The following is a 19,427-nucleotide window of genomic DNA, read 5'->3' on the forward strand; positions in this document are numbered from 1 at the left end:
TATTACCTAAATTGCTGGAAGTTATCACTTTATTTTTATCAGTTTACATGTAAGGTTATTTGCATAAACAAACCTTTAATGTTGTCACAAAAATCTGTGAGAAAAAAAAAAAAAGACATTCTGAAATTTGGAGTTCAGCGCTACTACCACTCTCATTTTGGAAAGTTTTGTGCATGGTCTCTTTTTCTGGTCTTTTTCTGTCTGCCATGGCTGGTCTTTTTCTGTCAGCCATACTTGTTCTGGAGAAACTTCATGGTATCACAGCTCTCAAAAACCACAGATGCCACTACCTACCTGCAGGTAGCTTGCCTGTTGCATTTTAATCTTTGTGCATAACTCCCGGTACTGTGACATGGCGATAAACACTTAAAAGTGCAGTTAGATTAAACAGGATTTGACATTGGCTTCCACAGAAGGCAGTTTTCAAGGGCAATGATAATATAGTGTTAAAGACCTTGCCATCAAGAATACATATTCTTTTACTGAAGACTGAAAGAGAAAAGAAGCCAATAAACAATATACACTACAACAATAGAACCACTGAATTCCTCTAATGGACAAAACAAAACTAACAGAACTGCTAATATATGAACAGTTACACTGATTGCTGTTCATGACCTGAATAAATGGTCAACATTAGTATTTTCCTTGTAGAAATGTATTTGGCCAGTTCTCATCATCCCTTAATTCAATACAATTGATACAAAATGGAGTACAAGCTTCACATGTAAGCTTGATATACAAGCTTCATACATATAAGCTTATATTTATTAGCAAGTATATAAATGTCAATAATCAAAACTTCAAACAGCCACTGAATGCCCTTAAATTTCTTTTTCAACTTTATTCAGGCTTCTAAAATTCAGCTGATGAGCATGGTCAAAAATGCCCAGTCTTGATCATGCTAGAAGTTTTTCTGCCTTTGGGATCTGTTAAGTAAACAACATAAGGTTATTTGATAGTTCTGGGCTGTTTGACATTAGTAGAGTACACCTAGTTGGTACAGTGTCACATTGTTGGCCATGTCAGGTGACCCTGTCACTTCATTTTTAGCTGCTTGTGCAGTGATCAGAGCATTACCTAACATTCAGGTTTGTTTTCTATCAAACAGAATTCTAGCCAGTGTGTTTTCTATTTCAAGAGAGTACTTCAGTTGTGAGACTGTTCAGGAGAACATTGCTGCTCCATGTAATCAAATTGTTCAGTTTTGGAGGGAATAATCTCATTTTCCATGGCTGCTGAAAATATAACTACAAACAAAATTTAGCTTGAGCTAGAGAAGTTGCTGCTTTAGAGGTGAGTTGAAGCTCTAGAGATTTTCCTGTAGTGGTTTCTTTCTGATACAGACATGTTAGGCACATGTAACTCACAACCAGTTTGCAAAGGTCTTAAGACTAAATGTTTTATTTGAAATAAAAATAAGTTTATCCTAATTCTTAAGCATTTTGTTGAAATAAAACATGAAAGGCTTCCCTAAAATTATTAGAAGGTTTGATGCAGAGTGAGAGAATGGCTCCAGGTCATCTGAAATGCAAGTTACTCTCTTGACTGGAAGAATATGCTTTTGTGTAATGCAGGGAGTTAAAAATAAGTCAGGTGTATACTTATTATTATTGGTACACTCATATTATAGATTATGAAAAAATCATTAAGATGAAAGAATAAATATAATGGAACAAACTAAAACCAAGACACTTCAAAGAAGGAATTAAATGTGTCAAACAACTTGACACATACCAGTCAACTCATACTGGATTAGAAGCATGTGCTGTGGTGAGAGAACTAATGTATGCCTTTGAAGACTTTCATATGTCTTTCTGCTACATGTTCCCTGTCCTGGTTACATCAACCTATTTGCAAAATAAGCATCATACTGCATATTTTGCACATTCAGCTGCTAAGACAGCATTGTTATTCCGAAAAACAAAAACTAAAACAAAAACCTACAACCAGTTATTATATTTACATTCATCTGTGTGTATCATTTTCTGTGAAGTAAGTGGAGTACCCTAGGATGCACATAATAATTCTATTTTGGATAGAGTTTTTTTTTTTTTCTCTTTATATATATATATATATAACTGATGAGGATAAAGATTCCATCTGGGATTCTATAGTAGCCATTTTGTGTCAAATATGCCCTAGAGCCATCTTTGCTTTGCTTTGCTTAAAAAAAGCACTTATTTCAAGTGTTTTATTGGCAATTAACAATGATTTTGTAGCTACATGACAGCATATGGTGGAGCAGTATCACATTTTTGCACATCAGAACAGGTATGTATTACATATTAGAGAAATAAAACTGCTTTGCAGTGTTAAGAGACAAAAGAAATAATTTTCTCAAAGTGAGGTGCACCTGTGCATATATCTTCATTGTAAAGACTTGCAGCTTGTGTATGTGAGGTACATAACTGCAAGTTATCTTTTCCTTATGCAGTTCTAGAGGAGGAACAAGTAAAACCTTGTTATCTAGCTCATGTCAACATCACTGCTATTTTTAAGTCTATTTTCATAATTTGAATGATTTTTTTTGGCATTATATAATTATTCATAGAGGATGTTAAGTCTTCACTTTCTTAGGTTTTCAGAGAAAGGTAACTTGTAAAACTTTTCTTTCAGTTCTTTCAGACTGTGTTAAGCTGTGAAGAATTATGCTTTTTGTACTTTTTTTTTTTTTTTTTTAAACCTACCTTAATGAACCTTGGGAGATGTTCCACTTGCAGAAACCAGGATACAGTGAATTTCACTGAGTGATGTAAAAGATTTAAAGTGTGGGTGATTCAAGACTCAGGTTATGGTCAGAGCAGCTTTTCAGAACACTAATTTAGGAGCAACCCACAGCAATGTTTGGCCACTATAGCCATACAAGTTCATTACAACCAAACTGATTCTGAGTGTGGAGCTTCAGTATGTTTATTTTATATCTAAGAGCAATTCACAAATTACAGCACCTAATATATTACTACTAGAGCTCAGCACAAAAGTTCTTCTAGTTGTGGATTTATCAGGTTGCTTTTGAATAATGAAACAATGCTGGCCCTTGTTCATGTGCTGTGTCCAAAATGAGTAATCTATCAGCTAAAACAACTATCACAATAGCAATTTCATACCACATATACGCTGCCAGACTTCAAAACTCCTTTTTGCATATCTTTTGGGGCCTGCAACCCAGACGATGGTCTCTTTAGACTGTCCATTTGTATTAAGGAAAGGAGTTACTCTTAATGTTTGAAAGAGCCCTTTTGTAACAGGCTAAGATGCTTGATAAGTTCTGATCAAAAGGCTTAAGTTCTGGAAAAAGCTGCAGAGCCACCATAAGCAAGGGAAACAGGTGGTGTATAAGGTAAACACTGTTCTGGGCTCAATGAGAAAAATATTATCAAAGAATCAAATCTGGACAAATACAGAAAAATATGAAAAATTGGGAAAAGTAAATACTTGATTTCAAAAGTCTTTGTCATTTCTCATGTCAACATGAGAGGGAAGGGGTTTCAGAATTGTGTAGTGCTTCTCTTGATCCCTTTAGTGGCTGGTCATCTCTTCATCTTGTTAAGTGCGTCAAGCAATGCCAAACAACGACTTTTCACTGACACTATTCCAGAGCAGAGGCACAGACTTCATACATGTATTCTGGACATTCAATGAGGGCAGAATGTAAAAGTTGCAAATGATACAGGTATAAACAATATGTTTAACTCTCGATCAATTCTAAAACTTTCTGTAAAGTATTCAGAGAATGTTTTAGCTCCACCATTGTAGAACAGCTCTGTGAGAGGTACAGCTGTATGATACACTCTCTGGACAATGTGTACTGTGCTAGGAAGGTGTCCCCCATAATAGGCATGAGAGGTTTTTTGAACTCCCCATGTCCAATTTCTCACAATGGGTGGCAGAGTACAATCAGAATTTGATTAAATCATCATGGTCTTTAAAGTTATGTTGTATATATATCAGCAGGTCACCTCATTAACACTTGGACAAAGTACATAGTAAGTTTGTAATTAAACATCCTCTTCCTTCCCATGGAAATCAAATACAATCCTAACTTCTTCCTTCCCTATATTTGTTTATACTAAAACATTGTCATTGCCTAAATTATATTAGTTTTGGTACATACTTCAAATGAATTTTTTATCATCATGTTCCAGACTGGACAAATAATCGTCATACATGTACCTACTTTATGTAGCACAGTGCCATGATACCGGAGGAGAACTAATTTGCTTAGAAGGGGTAATGAGCTAATATAGCTGTTCTGCTCCTACTAGCCACGTTTAGTCATCAAAAGAGTGTGAGTATCTCTGCATAATGCTACAGTGTTTCATGTAAATATATGACTCCCCATTTACTTAGTTGTCTATTCAGAGCTTAACAAATAAAAATAGATCTTCTTTTACAATCTTTTACTAACATAAATATCAGTATGAGAGAGGCTGTAAAATTGGATGTGCTGGACTTGCTGTCTTGTTTAGTGCTAGGTGGTTAGAGATGTTACCTTCCCCCTGCACAGTCCTCAAAGTGCTATTAAAATCCGATACCCATACTAAAGGAAAGGCAAGTGCATCTGCAAGGATGGGTTCTGCATGGCCACAACACAGATATATTAGTATAATCTATTGCATGGAACCAGAGGTGGTTGGAGTGAGCATACCTTGCTCACTTTTTATTAACAAGTTTTGCTTTTCCAGAGCCCTGGGAAGCACTGGTCATAAGATAAATACAATGGTAATTAATGTCTCCATCTTGAGAAGACTCCTGAGTAAACTGTGACTGTAAGAAAAGTGTTTACATTTTCAGAATTCTTCTACTTTATTTTATGAGCTCTCTCTGATTCAGTTTTCAAATTTTTTTTTTTTTTTTTTAAATAAATGTATACAAAGTTTTAATGTCTGCTAAATTCTGTTAAGGCACATGGATGAAATAGTTATTTTCATCATTTCTACTGGCCTTATATATGTTTCAGTACTCCTTGAATGACCTCTGGATTAATTTCTCTCTTGATTCTATTGTGCGTGGAATCAGTGGCTCACATTTTAACCTCCGCTGTCAGAAAGAGCTCATGCATCAAGCCTTTATGGGCAGAGATATATTGATTTGATTTTTCAGTTTGAATTAACTATACGTTTTTAATTTTATTTCGTACAAATAGATGGCTCACTTTCTTAGCTCCCACAAAGCTTTAAAAATTCTACATTACCCGAATAGCTTCTTACTTATGACCTAAATTCTTTGCAAGTTTTTAGACCATATACCTACAACTGCAGAAAATATTCTGGCTTTTCCAAGATACAATAGTTCCCAAATAATTTCTTTTAAAAGGTATTTTGCTTATTGTAAGTTTTGATGGTTCTGTCCATTTCTTTCTTACCTGCCTAAGTGGTAAGTTTCAGTACAGTACACAAGTTAACTGTAGCTAAGGTAATGTATAATTCTTTAGATCTCTCAGTTCACACTTTTAAATGTTTCTATCTCATCAGAAGCATTACTAACCTTTTCCATTTTATTAATAGTATAGAAAACATTTCTTAAACCAGTAACAATTTCCAAACTGGAAGGAATACTTGAATTGTGAACCCTTCATAAGCTTTTGCAGTCTGGAGATACTTTCCAGGCTTCGACTGTTATTTGATCCCAGTCATATGTTCCTAGGAACAGAATCCAGATCAGTTTGCTTCCTGTTACATAATCTAAGTAGTTGTCACTGAGACTTAAATATTAGTAACTATTTCCACCCATGGGAGTCATGTGCTGCACAAATGTTGAAGAAAAATGCTTTTTTATTATGTCTGAGATGATGTTTCCAGGACAGGATTTAGGTGAGTGCTAGGACATGTGCAGAAAGTACACTGGTCTGTAATGTAGAAGTAAAGAAGACAGCTAGGGCTTGGATTCTAGCCTCAAGAGCAGAGATTAACTTTGATAGCATTTTCAGAAATTTATGTCAGCAGAATTTGGATTGGAATCTATTGCATCTTCATAACATTAAATATTAAAATGATGGATGTGAATATTATCTTCAGTAGGAAATGAATTAAATATTGCCACTTCTGAATTATATAATTATGTAAAAAGATATGAGTCTTGATTTTAAAAACTTTAACTAGTTGCACAGACTAAGAACAGATTATTTTTTTCCCCATCATCAATATCCAGCCTAGTACTGGAGAATGATATTAAAATGAATATATGTTATTATTGATAATGGAAAATCTGCTGCTTTGGAAAGATTATGCTATATGTTTTTCAAATAATGTGCAGCAGCAGTGCAGATAACTCCATTAACACTGACTTGAAACCTTTGTTCTTCCATGTATAAAATATTACAAGTAAGTGAATATATAACTCTACTCCTTCCAAATATCAGAACTGTTAAAAATATCTATCAAACATACAGCTCCAGATTTATATGAAGTCATTTCTGTTATTCTGGATATTCTTTTTTATAACAATTCATTCAACATAAATTTTAAAGAATATACACGTGCTGATGTACCGAAAAGGCTTACAAATATAGTGCCAGTGGTCCAAAACTGGTTTCTGAAGGGTTAAAATAATAAGCTTATAGTTAAATATGATGGAGTACTCCCAGAACTGAAAGAATGGTAGCGGTGATTAGAAATAAACTAATAAGCAGATCAATATTCTTACAGTGCAGAGAGCTGATACTTTGAGCTATAACAAACAAGTTTAGCTGAGCTTATTAAAACTTGTTCTTTAATGGTACAACAGAGGTTGTTTTTTGTTGTTGTTCTTGTTTTTTAAAGGTTGATTAGTTTGGGGATTTTTTCAAGTGCACAGAATTTTTCATCAGCCTCAGTCAACTTACTGTTAAAAGTAATTAATTCTTCGGACTGTATCACTGTCATTTTCAATGTAGCCATCAACATTTCATTTCAGTGTGCTCCAATTTGGGTGGGATGCCAGGTTCTCTGGGTTAGATATTCTATTGACTTCTTTTTTGAAGTAATTAAAACAGAATTGCAATCACTTTGGTTGGAATTCATTTCACTTAACTTTACTCATCTAGGCATTTAGTCATCCAGAGTAAGCCAGTCATTTAGTTTTCCCATAAAGTCAAAGAAAAAAGGTAATAACAGAAGGCATGATGAATGGAAGTCCTACCCAGAATGACTGTGAATACAGAACAGGTTTCTAAAGTTTCGAATATGATTTCCTAGAAGAAAGAGGCAGCAACAACAACATCAACAGGAAACTAAATCCAAGGAATTATAAATGCTGCATTAATATTAGTTTTGAGAAATGTTATTCATCTCACTACTGACTTAATAGTGCTCACAATCTGATCTCATACATGTAGCAACACTAGTTTCAATATAATTTTGTCAGGTGGAGGTCTCAGTTCTGTAAAAACCTGACTTTAGTGACTTAGAAACAGCCTTTGGCCTCAGACTTTGTTTAAACATCGATTAAACAGTGCCTTAGTGTGAATGGGATTTGCTACTCTCTCCCAGTGCAATTTATACACTTTTGCTTTTTATAGGGCAATATCTTACCACACCGGACTCACTTCTGTCTCAGTAATCCTATTTTGAGTCCTCAAACTGGGACAAACAGAGGACGTGCCTTTATTCCAGTATTCTTGGTAAAAGTGAATTAGACCTTTCATTATTCCCCCAGGCATCAGGAATTCACATCTGTAATCATGCTTGTTTTACTCAACAAACAGTTCTTGCTTTTCCATCCAATTATCTGCTCAGCTGATGCTGTTACTAAGACTCAGTCCATTACAACACCAAACCCTAAGAGGAAAGAAAGGTACTAGGATTGTTCATTTATTTTATCTGACAACACATAGCTTTCCATTCCTTCTGCCTCCTTCCACAGAGCCTGCCTATGTTAACCTTCCACGCATTTGGAAGAAAGATACTGCTATGCCTGCTTTGGATGTGTGAGGGGCTGTTATTTTCCCACGCTGTCTTCAGGCACATACTTGTCTTGGTTCTGCTTCAGTGGGATGAAAAGTATTCTACAATATTGATTCTCAACTATAAATTATGGATGGGTTGACTAACAGCATGTTTCTTTCATAAATATGAAAATTTAGAGCTACGCCTTCATCCCCTCATCAAGGGAAAAAATAATTTGTCTTTTTTTTTTTTTTTTTTTTAAGTAGGATAAAACTGGGTATGTAGAATAACCATGGTAATATATTTTAACTTTGTTGATTATTGTGCTGTTGAGGACTGATGTGAAAAAGGGTTTAAAACCAATTAAGGCCAGTGATTTTTTGTTTTTAAGATTTGCCTAGACTTTTCTCAGAAATAACAAATCCTAACATAAGCCCCATAAATGCAAATGAATATAGTATACTATAGCTATAGTATAATGTATTTTATTGTCACATTTTGCTGTCTGGAAAGCATTCACAGACATTGCCTTTCAATTCAAGCATGTTGGAGAAACTACTAAGTCCAACAGCTTTCGATAATGCTTGATAACATGGGTACATTTTAGCAGGTTTGTTCTCTCACGGGGAGTATTTGTCCTGCAGGTTAGACCCCAGTGGAAAAAGTGCAGTAAACTCAGATTCTGAGTATATATGTAATATACCTGGGTTTTATTTATCACATGCTCTTCAGTCTCTGAATACAAATATTCACACAAAATATAGCCTATTTTCCCCTTTCAGGAAGACTGGCAGTCTGGGTACCAGTGCTCATTAGGAGCTATTTTGCCTCCAGAAGTGAGTAGTTAGAGATAAGAGCAGAGAACAATCTCTCTTGGTCCCTTCAGTCCAAGTCTTTCCACATCCTCCCTTTCCCCACAACAAAATCCCAAGTCAGAACAACATCATGTCTCAAAACTAATAAGATTTTTTTTTCAAATACTGAATGTTGCTCTCAAAATAATGGGAAGAGCTTGTAGAAGTTGCTGAGGCAGTACCATTCGGTGAGATGATACCCCTTTCCCTGCTTGGGCTTGATGTTTTTTAAAATAATCACAATTATTATTATTATTATTATTTATATCTTTAAAACAAGGGTATTTAATAAAAGTGTAATTCCTATATAGCTCATTCTTTAGGTAATGCTACCACAAAATCATTGATTTCAAATATAGGAATGCAATTAATATTCATTAGGTTTTAGCTAGAGCAGCAGACTCTCCAAACCTATAAAGCAAAAACTGTACGACACCTGTGCTTTCAACTCAGGTATCAAGCTGTACGATCAATCAGCATTTATTACCTAATGAGCTTTTAAAACACGCGTTCTCATCTCAGGCTTAACTGACAATTTACTTAGACATTAGTCCACATCCCAGCTCTGCCATTCATTTGGTGCAAGACTTAGTCAAGTTATTTAACCTGTTGCTGTTATTTGTTTCCCATGTCTGAAAATGGATGATACTTCTGAATCACCCTGCAGAAATATTACAAGACTGAATTAGCTCAAATTTGTAAATCTTTGCGGTCCTTGGCTTACCACATGGAGCTGGAATGCCCTACACACATGCCAAATATTTGTACTCTACAACTAGGGACAGATTTTTCTCATATCACCTCTTTTCCTCTGGGACAAATATCTGCTGAGTTAAAGTGATGGGGCATGTTGAGGGCAAGGCAGACAAAACAGGAATGGAAAAGAAAATGGTTGCTCTAATGTTGCAGAAATGCAAAACTAAAACTCCCAGTAAAATCAGTGTCTCTGTAAGCATGAGAACAATGTAACACCTTTTGAGAAGAGTTGTATTGATAGCTGGTTCTGGCAGCTGACAGCTGCAGAATATTAACAAAGCATTGGTACAAGAGCAGTCTGAACAGGTTGATCATGACTGAATGAAGTCTGCGTCAAGGTGCATTGTCTGTAGCATTTGCTCTTAGTTTGACCTTGCTACTTGCTTGCTTGCTTCTGTCTCTCTCCATTCCTTCCTCCTTTCCTTCTTCCTTTCCCTTTCTTATATTTTTCCTTCTTCCTTTCTTTTTCTTTTTTTCTTCCTCCTCTTTCTTTCCTCCTTCCCTTGCGTTCTCTCCACCTCTCTCTTTTTAATTCAATTCTCTTTTGCCCAATTAAATGTTGTTGTGATGAGAGACCCACATAATAATAGTGTAGCATGTCACATGTTTTTAAAGTGTACTCTTGTCCTCTTCCTACTGTTTATTAGTAAACACATGGAGCTCTTATTACTGTAAGCTACGTATTTGTTCACTGCTTTCATAAATGCGATTTATACAGAGGACAAGATCCTTGTGCACAGCCTGATTCAGGGTATGGAAAGGCTGAGTAGCCTTTCTGTACCTGACAGAGAGAAGAGGGGTTGATGGCTTCACCAGGGACATACTTCAGTAACTTGTTGCCCTGCTCCACACTGTACAGATTGCAGGCAGTGTCCCTCACTCACCACCTGCCTGTAAAAGGAGGGGTATGAGCAATGCTCCCGTGTAAGCCCTGAGCACACGGTGGAATTCACGTGACTGACTATGGATTCTGCTGGTGACCTTTATTTACTCAGATGCAGCTTTTGTTGTTGTTATTCAGGCGCAATGTCCTTCACTTGAACATCTTCACGTATGCCTGCTTTTACATTTTCTACCCTATGTCTTTTTATTCTTCATAGCCCATAATAAGCCCTGAGAGCTCTGGGAAGACATTTCACTTGTCACTGCTTCAGTCCTCCCTCTTCTGTCTCTCACCTTCTCGGCATCTACATCCACTCATCTAAAACACTGCTTTGTTTTGGTTGCTAATGGATTTTGCATTTGTTTGTATACTTCCTATACTATCCAGATCTTTACAGTTAGGCTTAGATAAGAGATGAAGACGTAAACATGCTAGACTGCTCTAGAAGTTCAGTTTCAGGGACATTAAATGAAAATGTTACAGAAGAAAGCTGCTTTAGCTGCTAAGAAGGATACTTGAAATGTTGGGCTTAATGTTTCTGACAAAATGAATACTTTTTTCCTTTTGGTGTAAATGTATTTGTTTATTTTTTTTTTTCCTTTTTACCTTTTAACTGCTGCTAAGTTGACTATCACAATCATAAAGAAATATCAGGGAAGCTATTATTAACTGTACTCTGTGGGATAAATAGGAGGTGTGAGATACGATGATCCAGACTCCTCTTTCTGGCAGGGTAACACCTGGCATACATTAGCAGGCAGTCTTTTACTGTAGCAGTGCTAGAAGCTGGCAGTGCAGTTGGCTTTGCAGCAGGTTGCCTGTAGGCTGAAGCATAGGAACAGCCACTGCCCCTTTGCTCTTTTCCCTGGTGCCTTCTTAGTTTACTGTGAAGCTTTTGAAGGGAGGAAAGCATTGAATTGTCAGAGTCTGTGATGCTCCTCTGGAAAAGTAGATATAATGGGGTCTTTACAAAAGGCTTCTTTGTTGCTCTTCTCTGTACATGTTTGAACAACTCAGTATCCTTATTAAAGTGAGGTGCCCAAAACTATTCAAGGTGCTGTCTCACCAGTGCCACTTACAGGTAGACAACCACTTCCCTAGTGCTGCTGGCTGTGCTATTTCTAATGCAGGTCAGGATGCCCTTGGCCTTCTTGGCCGCCTGGGCACACTGCTGGCTCATGTTCAGCCAGCTTTCGACCAGCACCATCAGGTCCTCTTCTGCTGGTCAGCTTTCTAGCCACTCTTCCCCAAGCCTGTATCAGGGCATTGGGTTGTTACAACACTCAGGAACCGTTGGAGTTATTCTGACCAATGTGGTGGCAGTGACTTTGCAAAACAGTTGTGTGTTGTTTTTAGAAAAAGGAGTACTTCCTCAATAAATTGGTAAGCACTTGCCATTTGTATGGGGAGCAATGCCTTGATGTAGTGTTGCATTACTCAAATTTATAATAAAGATAGAAGTGTTGTCATATGAATATGAAATATGAAAACAAATATGCTCAAACTTTGAAGTGTAAGAAAATAATAGTTAACCTTTTTTTTAGGATATAACCAAAAGTTTTCTCTGATGAGCAGAACAACAGCTTTCTGGGACAGATAGAAAACTCTGTTGTTTACTACCACTTAGGTTACAGAAATAGGCTCTGCTTTTCATGCCAATTTGTGTTTTGGTGTTTGTGGTGGCAATCAATTACTATGTGTTTTTTCAAGTCCAGTGTTTTTTTTTTGAGATACTCTTCCTACCAATGGGTCCTGATTCAGCAACAGCAAATGGGTGTTAAACTGCTTTGCCAATGTTAAGTTTCAGCAACCAGAAGTGTCTCTACTTGTCCATCTTCTAGGGGCAGACCCAGGTTTTCCTCACTGATGCATGTCAATGGACTAAGCTGAGACCAGGGTAACTGGAAACAAAGTATATGCCAAGGGTTCTTTCTAGATGTGCATATAAAATATATATATGCAGTCTGGGTACAGAGTGGCAAATACCTATTGCTGCCAGCAGCAAATCTGTATGATATGATGCAGAAGCCAAATTACCTGGGCTTCTCCAACCTTGTGTAGAAGCCAGATGTTTTAGTGGTTGATTTAGCTCCTTTGGAGGTCTGCCAATATGAAGGTGATGTCTACAACGAAAAGCAGTAAATTGGAGAAACAGAAGTACAGAGGTTTCTGTCACAGGAGTGGCCTTGTGATAATCTGAAAAGCAACACTTTGCAATTTTTTTGTCGTGTTGTAGGCAGTACTACATAGCATTTACCCTGAGAGTACTCTAGACGCTATCCTGAGAGATTAATATAAGCTGGCACAGTTCATTTTTTATTTTTTGTTAAGGTAATTATATCATCCCACTTGCTAATGCAGTTTGCTGTGAGAAACTGGGATATGGCGTAAGTGGCATAGAAGTCTTACAGAGACTCGCTGTTAATCATAAGCATAACAAAAACCTACATACTATTATGAGTCACAGCTTTTTGTACTGGTGTGGTTGGAGACCAATCAAGAGTACTAAGTTACCTAAATGCCCAAGGAAGGAACACAGAGGAAGGAGGAATTTTCGGTTCATGCTGTCTGTGTAGGCTGGATTGCACAGAGGAAAATACAGTAGACTCCCAACTCTGTTTAGTAATAAAGGGTTTTTATGTTGGAAAAATCTCTGAACTACAAAATGGATTCTTGCTACTACATGTTTTCTAGAAAGGTAATGGATAATATAGTCATCTTAAGTATTTAGGTATCAAGGTGATTAAGTATAAAATTCATTTCAGGCCTTAGGAGTTTTATGTGAATTACTTATGATTTCTTGAGCTCCTTGAATTTCTTGATTGCACCTCTCAGAACCGCTTCAAAAAATCACTCTGCTGTCCTCTATTATGGTAAACTCTAAATTAGAGTATAGTTGTGGAAAGTTTGAAAATTTATTAGTGAAAGACTTCCTGATGTCTTTAAACATGTGGAAACAGCAAAAAGAGTACCACCACCTTGTTCCTGCAAGTAATAGCAACATCTACCAATTCACATATGAAAACGTTAAAAACAATACAATTTGGAATTGTAATATTTTACATTTATTTTACGGATACATGAGGAATTTTAAGTCTCTCTCTCTCTCTCTTTTTTTTTTTTCTTTTAAATATGCTTTTAAATGTTCTCATGAGTTAAGCGAGAAAAATTAACAATTGTCAACAATTGGAAAATGGCAGCATATGACAAAGCACTGTGTTATGACTTGCTGTCATTGCTGATAGTTTTTCTGAAGTACCTGCAAATGTTGCTAAAAAAATAGCATTTAGGAATAATTTACTCTAACTTTTTTCCATTGTTTCCTGTACATCTGATTTCATTTTTTTTCTGTTTCATACCTATCCTAAATCCATACTGTAGAGCATAATGTAGAGCATAAAGCTACATAAATTTACCCATAGAGACACATTTGTTTTCTAAGTGACTAATGTTCTAAGTGACTAATTGCAAGCACAACTTCAGTAACTGAGGTCAGTCCTTTGTAATAGTGGAACATACTGAATCGGATATTTCAATTATTCTTGACATATTTTTTGTTTGTTTGTTTTTCAGAACAGGTTTTGCTTCCAAAAACAGGTCCAATGTGGTCCCATGTAAATCGGAAGGTCTCAGCTTTGAGGATTCTGCAGAAGATGACAGAATACTGCTGTTTGATAAAAAAGGAAAACTGTTTGAAACTTTGTCTCTTCTCTTCTTTTTCAGCCTAGGTGGAGAAGAGACAAAGAATAGAAATGCCACCAGCAACAGGAGCACCACAATACCCTCCTCCAGATGGAGGCTGGGGATGGGTTGTGGTCTTTGGGGCTTTTATCTCCATTGGATTTTCCTATGCATTCCCCAAAGCCATCACAGTATTCTTCAAAGAAATACAGGAAATCTTCCACACATCATATAGTGAAATAGCTTGGATATCATCAATAATGTTGGCTGTCATGTATGCAGGAGGTAAGATGTTTGTGAAATTTGCAAATATTGTGTTTGTCTATTTTTTTCCCTATGATCTTAAAGCAGTTGAAGTTAATTACTATCTGATTTTATCATTATTACCTAAATTTATTAGGTAATATTTTTAAGATCAGGTAAGAATTTACCTAATGCCCTTTTTAAAATAAAAATGTTTTGAGGTAAGCACCTGGAACATTTGACCATTTGCAGTAATGGGGCTATTAAATGCATATATTATGTATGCATATGTACATATGTACAAAAGTGTATACAGAGAAACTGAAAACATTGTGCCAATAGCACTGTGTCTTTACTCACTGAAAAGCATCACTCCAATATTTTTCAGAAGTGGTATCTATAATAAAGTATGGTATTATCGGGTCCAGTAAACAACCTGTTGAAGGATGCATGGTCTTATTTTTTCATGGTAATTCTTTTATCACTGATTTCAGCCTTCCTAAATCTTAGCACTTGTCATAGTTGCTTTAACAGTCAAGGAAGAGAGGTAGGTATGCATAGAAGAGATTTCAGGCTATGGGAGTTTCTCTAAGTACCTGTTTTTCACCTCTGACTATAAAAAAGATCCTGCAGCCAGCACAGTGTTGTCTTAAGTACTGCAGGTAAATATTTTTTGGTTAATGGAATGAAAAATGAATGTTTTTTTTTTTTTCAAATGGTGACAGAGGCAGAGACCCAATAAAGATGACATGACAAGTGGTGTCAATAGCAATAACATTTGCTGTTACGATATTTTTAACCTATATCTGTTCATATGGAGAATCCTGAAGGAATTTATAGGAACAGCAACAATCATGAGAAAATTCACCAAATGAAGGAGTAACTTGAATTAATGCCTTCAAGAGCAGGGTAAAGAGCAAGATCATGTATGTTCTTGCTATGTGTGACCAAGTCATTCTTAAACCAGACTGGCTTTTATGGGTACTGCAAGCCTAGAAATGAGTTTCCCTGTGTTGTGGCATTTCATGTGCCCAGGCTTCCTTGACTAGGACTCTGCCAGGCACATCTGGACAGACTGTCTACAAGAATCCAAAGGCATGGCAGTATGCATGGCTGCTCTGGGCATGGACAGCATGTCATGTTCAAGTCCCCTCTAAATTAGCTTCTCGAAAGGGTGCATATCTACATTTGAGTAGATTTGCACTGTAGAGAATACATGAGTGTGGAAGCCCCTGAACAAGTGTGGACCCATCTGGAAGAAGGGAAGAACACAGATGATGAAGAGCTGTGTTTTGCTTCTACTTACCTTATGCTATGACTTTTGGTCTGGACCCTATGTATTTTTTAGCTAAATTCATAGCTAAATTTTCTAAGGGCAAATTTGCTTTATAGCACAGGTGCTGTTTGTTTGTTTTAATCTCTGAATAACATTTAATTTATGCCATTTCTGTCATCTCAAAGTTCACCTAAGTTTTAATAACAGTACAGATGCAAATCATTCGGCTGTGGTCATGTTTATATACCAGATTCAATGTACACAACATTTAATGTAAAATGCAAAGCATTCAGTACTGCTGCCTTTTCTCTAGTACTTCCTTCAGTGTTACGAGTACCAGCATGATATCTTCACCTGTACATTGATGTTAAACATTACAAAATAGTTGACTATTCATTCTGCTAAGACCTAGTCCAGTCCCTATGAAGACTGTTAGCACAGGAACAGTAGGCAAAGTTGTTTGCATATCTTGTTATGGACTCATGGTTTTGAAATGCTGAGAATGACGATCCTGCCTGATAAAACACTCTTTGAAGCCACAGCTTCTCTAGAACCACTTCCTAAAAAATAGGCCATTTAGACAATCACTGGCAGAGTATGAAATAGGAATCAGGAAAAACATTTCTGGAGGAAATCACTGCATTGTTTCTACTGTCTGAAGGTGGTTTGATTCCTTAGTATTTGATGTGCTGTAATGTGAAAGACACATTAAGACCATGGTACAGGGTGTAGTGTTTACTATGAAGTGTGATATGTCTGCATGAACACTCTGTTCATCATGCTATTAATTAAGGTAACTTGAAAACATCTAAGATCTGTCATCCTCATTAGAGCTTAGCATTCAACCTATTAATCATCACAGTGGGGTCAGTGAATAAGTAAGAGTCTGTGCCGACACTCTTTGCTTTAGAGGCTGCAGCCTCTTGCAGTTAATTAGCTGGCATCTGTGTTTCAATAACAAGGTATTAACTTACCTTTCAATTCCTGAGGAAAAAAAACAAAACAAAACACTAATAAAAGGCATCCAGTAAGGAGCTAAAAGAATGTTAATTATGTTTATCACTTACTTCATACTTAGAATAAATGGCATTAAATTATAGCAGACCATCTGGCAATCCATATGGTCTCCTGCAGTCCTGGTTAATTCCAGCAAATAGGTCAAGCACAGCATTCACCCTGTTAGGAAAGCACTAAACAGAGGTGACAAATCTGATAAATCAAGTCAATACGAAACTCTTTTCCCTCTCTCAATCTACCATATTATGTACTTTCATATAGTTCTTGTTGCGGTGGTGTTTTTTGTTGTGGTTGTTGTTGTTTGTTTGTTTGTTCTTATTGTTTTTATTATTTTTTTTCCCTCAAGCTCTCTGTTTTCTCCCCTGTTCTTGTCTCCTGGATATTTGTTAGAGTTTACTAAAAAGCCTTCCCAAACTGCAAGATCCTGTAATGTGATCAAGGTTACAGATATTGGACAGCCTCTGTTGTTCAGCCTGTGCTTGAAAGAAGCATCCTCTGGAGAAGAGCAATAGTTCAGTCTCCATGGCAACTCCTTCTTCTGCCTCTCTTGAGCAGAGACTGTCAATTGTATTAGATTAGGGGTGATGGTTTTGTGATGGACTCCTACACACAAGGGACTGTGACTGAGACCACCAAACTTTTTGTGCTGGAGGACAGAATCTGGGATAAGATGAAATTAGTTGAGCTGTCTTGACAGGGTACCCTGTGTTTGTGTATGTATATGAACACATAGGTATATATGATATGTGTGCATATATGTATTCTTATATATATCGACTATGTATGTATACTTACAGAGCTGTATGTATGCTCTGATGCATGCAAGCATTAAGGAACCGAAGAAAAAGACCAAATATATTTGATATCAAGTTCTCTCAGTTCATTCTCTTTTTCTAAACTTCACCTTTTGCTTTGTGCATCATTAACCAGCCAAAGATGATTAGAGAGCTTCTTTTCAAAGCTCAATCTGTTTCCAGCAAAAAAAAAAAAATAAAAAAAAATAAGCAAAACAAAACAAAACAAAAACACAACACAAAATATTTTTAATGCTTTCATTGTAGTTTTGATGGGAGCCTTAGTGGCAGCCATGAAAGCTGCGTGACAGGTCTGTTGATTTCAGACACAGTTGACCTTGGGTTTTAGATTTCCTTAGGGAAAAAGCAGTTGGTTTACTTATTTAACTCTTTTTCTGTCATTTTTCCAAGGACAAATTTGTATTTGGTGTTTTTTATTTGTTTGCTTGGTTTTGGTTTTGGTGGTGTTTTGGTTTGTTTGTTTTCAAAAATTACTTTGTGGGTTTGACGTTGCATTGTAGAAATTATCTGAAGCGCTGTTAATTTCTCCAAGCCAGACTCAGCTGTGAAATGTAGGATTGTCTTAGAATCATACAATCATTAAGGTTGGAGAAGACCTCAAGATCATATGGTCCAAGCATCTCCCTACTACCAATACTACTCACTAAATCATGTCACTAAGTACCACTTAAGTACCTTTTCTTAAACCACCCAAAGGATAGTGACAAAATTCTAGATGATTTTTCAAAGTAAATGATTAAAAAAGCGTTTGGGAACCTTTTTTTGAAGAGAAAAGTGCTATAGAATTTTAAATAGTGGTTGTTACTGGTTTTGAAAACATACCAACAATCAAAAAAATGCAGCATTTAATAGTTTCCTCTTTTTTTTTTTTCTTTAATTGTTCAAGTTTGAGCTTAACTGTCAGGTAGTGACAAACTATTAAAAGAGTTTTCAGGTGACAACACAAAAGTAAACTAAAAAAGTTCTCATTATGACTTTGTCGAATATTAATTTGGAAAATAACGTATCATATGGTATGTTCAAAATATTTGTGATTTTATCTCAGTGGGTGTTTCAGAGATATTGCTGTGAAGATGAAATGGCGTGCACAGTGGAGATGACAGTTGCGAAATGCATGCAACACAAACAACAGATGGTTATGGATTTTTACTTTTGGACAGAATCTATGCTCCTACACTTTTCTCCCTCCCTGGTAACATTTTCTTATTTAGATTTTACAAATACTGGTACAAGGCCTTCAGTACCCATGGATGAGAAGATTGAGAAGCTTTCTTGAATTGACCTATGTCCTTTGTAGTCAGGGACAAACGTTTTTCTCCATCAGAATATGCAAAGTGTTGAATTTTAATAACCTCATTTAGAGTGTCCTTGAAAGCAGAACTTATCAACTTTCCAAATGCCTCATGGGCATGAGGGAATACTTCACATTTAGCCTAAAATATATGTAAAACATCTATGTCAAGTTAATTTGAGACTCATAGATAAAGGAAAAGAAGTCGTAATGAGGTGACACAGGAACAGAGCATTTTGAATCTTACTAACAAATGGAGATAAGTACAAAAAAGAAGTATCAGGAGTAACACAAATATTATGAACTTACAGTAGTTCAGTTTTTAAAAGAAGACCTGAATGCTAAGGAGTTCTGATAAAGCCTCTGAAGGGTAACACAGCCACTTCTTATATTTCTTGGAAGCCTTTGAGTTTTAATAAAACTGTACCTTGTAGGGCAATGCTCTGTGGTAGTAATGAGTGTTTTAAACACAAAGAGATTTTTAACACCCTAATAAGTTAGTAAACACCCTTAAAGTTGGATGTGGAAAGAAGGATGAGAAAAAACACCTGTTGTAGATGGTTTTATATATATATATATATACACATAATATTTTTTTGAACAGGAGTGCCATTCTGTCTACAGGAGCTAGCTAGTTGCTTTTTTACTCTTCAGCTTGTTATGTTTGGCTGAACAGACAAGATGCAATTGTTATTCAGTGCCTTTTGGTTATCCAATTTTGTCAAGTTTTCATGAAACAGTTT

General features: G+C 36.2%; 1 protein-coding gene across 2 annotated transcripts in view; it reads left to right on the forward strand.

Annotated features, from left to right (window-relative positions):
• SLC16A7 (solute carrier family 16 member 7) overlaps positions 1-19,427 on the forward strand; it is an 84,064-nt gene that overhangs the window by 34,089 nt on the left and 30,548 nt on the right. For both annotated transcript variants that reach the window (XM_027456597.3, XM_072034302.1), the window contains exon 2: positions 14,085-14,327. In XM_027456597.3, coding sequence (XP_027312398.2) covers positions 14,114-14,327 — 214 coding nt within the window. In that variant the 5' untranslated portion in view covers positions 14,085-14,113. The remainder of the gene's footprint in view (positions 1-14,084; positions 14,328-19,427) is intronic.

The sequence above is a fragment of the Anas platyrhynchos genome, chromosome 1 (genome assembly GCF_047663525.1).
Source record: "Anas platyrhynchos isolate ZD024472 breed Pekin duck chromosome 1, IASCAAS_PekinDuck_T2T, whole genome shotgun sequence".
Classification (NCBI taxonomy): Eukaryota; Metazoa; Chordata; class Aves; order Anseriformes; family Anatidae; genus Anas; species Anas platyrhynchos.